Here is a 3407-nt window from a genome sequence, read left to right as displayed (position 1 = left end):
CAATGTAAATAAGCTACCATAAATTGTAACGTAGTGTATCAACATTATACCTAAGTATCTATTGCCTTATCTTCCAATCAGTGTCTAAATATTCTTATGTGCATGGTTTTGAATGCCAGGTTTGCTCTCACCCTTTGCGCTATCGGCGCAAAGTACTCATTATTTCGATCTGTGTCTGATTTTTTCTATCACCACTCTTACAATACATTCCTTGCCGTCGGCCTTTGCGCCATTGGCGCAACGGGTCATCTAGTAAAGAAAAAAGAAGAAGCAAAACATACATTTTTACTGACCTTCAAACGTTTCAGTAGTCAATACTGAAACAAGAGAGACAGAGACAGAGAGCGAAAGAGACAGAAACCGAGAAGGAAGCATAAAATGTCTGAAGTTGTTGTCATGCTCATGAACAATGTACTGTGCAGAAACTAGCATTCTTAGAGTATCGTGGGATACAACCTGAATTTTTGTTCAAAAAAACTACCATATGCTAACACGCACGCAAGTAAAATGCAACCAAATACACCACGCACGCAGCAAAATGCAGCAAGTCGTGTATGGGTGCATTAACCTCACCATGTTCAGAACTCCGGTCTCCATGAAAACACAAATTCATTTAAGAGAATAACAAAACTTTAAGCGGAATAACAAAACTCAAGTGCTCAACTCACTGCATTTAAGAGAAATGCGGCTAACAACAATTAAGTAGTAGCCATTGTTAACGCAATACAGACCAATGCCGCTGCACCATTGTACAAACAGTTTCAGAATTTTAGAACCGTGATGGCAAAGCAAATAGGTTTCCTACTGTCAGGAGAACAAACCAAGTTTAAGTAGCAGGAACACATGAACTGCTGGGTTTTCCTGAACCCATATCTCTATGAAAGGAACTGGGTTCTAATGTCGTCGTGTCCGAGGCGGCGACACTTCTGAAGAGGTGGACAGGAAGGCGACTTCTAGGGGTATCTCTCTACTCTGCATCGACATCCGCGTACCGCAGCGCCGCATGGGCTCGATTAGCAGGAAAATAGTTAAACTGTTAGGCATTATGTGTCACAGGTACTGCTACAGTTTTAAATAAGAAGATAAAAAAGAAAGCTGATGTACAAAACCTCAAAACAATGCAAAGTGCTGTGGGCTAAAAAACAATTACAATAGACTAAAAAACAGGAATCATTATCTTCTATATGAAGCTGAACTAGACAGACTGAACTGATTTTGATTTTCAAGTTCCAAAGTACCATCAAAACCATTGGTTTACGTATCAAGGTTCAATATGGACTTTTTACTTATGAAATGATTCCCCACCCCTAGCAAACGACTATCTTCAGACAACCTTCTAGCATCTGTCCATAAACCCAACAGGCACAATGTTGTGCATGTTAACCACGTACTGATTTAATCCAACAACAGTTCATACTATTTCCTAGTCTTAACTCCTAACTGAAAGTCTGAAACAGATTGTCAAAAGTTCGAAACAATTACAGTAGGCTAGAAAATAGGAACCTATGTGAAGCTGAACTAGGCAGACTGAACTGATTTGGGTTTTCAAATTCCAAAGTCTTCCACTAGCAGCATATCGTATTAAAGCACAGTAGCATCAAAACGAATAGTTCCCATATCAAGGTTTAGTGTGGATTTTAAATCTGTCCATAATAGCATCAAAGAACTGATTTGATTCAACAACTTTTACTGAAAGTCTGAAACACATTAGGAAAAGTTTCAGACCACATAAACTGTTTTTCAGACTAGTAGTTTCGAATACCCAAACTTTTACTAAATTTGGAATTTGGAGGTCACCGACCTCTTCATGCCCCCCCCCCCCCCCCCCCCCCCCCCCCGGCATACACACTACAAACAACATTCAGCAACATTCTAGCATCTGTCCATAAATACAATTTACTGATATCTATAATCGTACTGTAGTTCCGACTATTCCCATAAACCCAACCGGCACAATGTCATGCCTGTTGACCTCCTACTGATTTAATTCAGCAACTTGTAGTGACAATTTCCATGTCTTAACTCCTAACCGAAAGGCTGAAACAGATTATCAAAAGTTTCAGACTATACCGGTTTCAGTAAACTGCTTTTTCAGAATTCAGACTAGTAGTTTAAGACTAGTGCGAATACGAGTTTCTTGCCAAAGGAGAAGAGCAGGAAGGTTTCTCACCAGGCGTCCCGACGATGACGACGAAGATGTGGAGGGTATGGCCGCTGCTGGGCAGGTCGACGACGAGTGGAAACATCCGGCCATCACGTGTGGGGAGGCCCATGACGAGCTCGGAGTCGTTCAAGTCTACCATGGGGCGCAGCAGCTTGACCAGCTGATTCCTCAGGCGGAACACGGACCTCCCCCTAAACACGAACGAGCCGCGGGTGATGAGGCCCCCGAGGATGTTCCGCCACATGTACATGATCATCCGCGACCGCAACATGGGGTGGGGAAACTGCAGTTGAGTCGCAAAGAATCATCGTCAAATCAAAGAAGCCAAAGAAACCATGGTCGCAACCAAGAAGCAGCGCAAATTTGGCAAGAACAGAGCATGCGAATGAAAGAAAATCCAAGACCCAATTCATCAAATTGGGGAAGAATCAAGGAACGGGCGTGGCGGGCTCACCCCAATCGGACGTGGAAGGGGAGGCATGACCTCCCTGGCGGGGATGAGGAAGGGGAGGAAGGGGAGTCCTGCCAAACGAGTGGCTCCACCTCAGGATGGTCGTAGTCGCGCTGCTCGACGCGGAGCCCGCGGTGGCCGGGCGGCGCCGGCACGTCCGTGGCGGCGAGGTAGTGGCCGTAGGCGGCGCTGTGTAGGAGCAGGAACTGTCCGTCCTCGCCCGGGTGCCGGTGCACCGCCCAAGCCGCGTTCATAGACTCCCAGCGGACGCGGAGGTTGACGCCATGTCCGTCCTCATCGGCGTGCAGGTACGTGCCGTGCACGCGGCTGCGCAGCCGCACGTGCTGGCCGTGATGGAACTGCTCCATCTGTCACCGGTGAAGATGGAGAGCAGAGGCGCGCGGGGGAAGGAGAGGTGGGTTTCTTGGCGCTGCGGCGAGGCGGAGAAGAGAAGAAGCGAGAGCTGTTGGTTGAGACGGTTGCGTTGGGCGCCAAGACAGAGTATTTATTCAAGGCTCGGCTTTCGGCACTAGGTGGGCCGTTGGACATAGGTCCCGATGCCCGCGCAACTTTGATCCAGCCCACCTAGCTAACCGCCCACAACCCCTAAAAAAAACAATCTAATCGTCCACAATCACCTCAAAAAAAAATCTAATCGTCCACAATCCCTGAAAAGAAAAACAACAATGTGGAGGACTATATATACCTACATCAATATCTCGATTGTGTCGTACTATGGTCTCCACCGCCGCCGCTGTTTGAGAAACTAAGGTCCCTCGCCTCCGGCTGTCA

The 3407-nt window shown here is 46.7% G+C and overlaps 1 protein-coding gene across 1 annotated transcript; it reads right to left on the bottom strand.

The window, feature by feature from the left end:
- Positions 1–783: 783 nt before the first annotated feature.
- On the bottom strand, positions 784–3070 carry LOC123154151 (uncharacterized). Its single transcript, XM_044572941.1, has 3 exons — positions 2619–3070; positions 2171–2447; positions 784–972 (listed from the first exon to the last, which is right to left on the bottom strand). Exons 1-2 carry the CDS (start codon positions 2981–2983, stop codon positions 2417–2419), a joined length of 396 nt encoding a protein of 131 aa, XP_044428876.1. The 5' UTR covers positions 2984–3070; the 3' UTR covers positions 784–972; positions 2171–2416.
- Between the last annotated feature and the right edge of the window lie 337 nt (positions 3071–3407).

Source organism: Triticum aestivum, chromosome 7A (assembly GCF_018294505.1).
Source record: "Triticum aestivum cultivar Chinese Spring chromosome 7A, IWGSC CS RefSeq v2.1, whole genome shotgun sequence".
NCBI classification, from domain to species: Eukaryota; Viridiplantae; Streptophyta; class Magnoliopsida; order Poales; family Poaceae; genus Triticum; species Triticum aestivum.
Note: the sequence above shows the minus strand (reverse complement) of the source record. Positions and strands in the feature narration are given on the sequence as shown.

What these genes read in the sequence shown, in the direction of transcription:
- LOC123154151 (XM_044572941.1), bottom strand. Translation starts at nt 2,983, where the DNA reads ATGGAGCAGTTCCATCACGGCCAGCACGTGCGGCTGCGCAGCCGCGTG. An exon ending in CCCTTCCACGTCCGATTGGG is followed by an intron (nt 2,448 to 2,618) that starts GTGAGCCCGCCA and finishes ACTCAACTGCAG; the next exon opens with TTTCCCCACCCCATGTTGCG.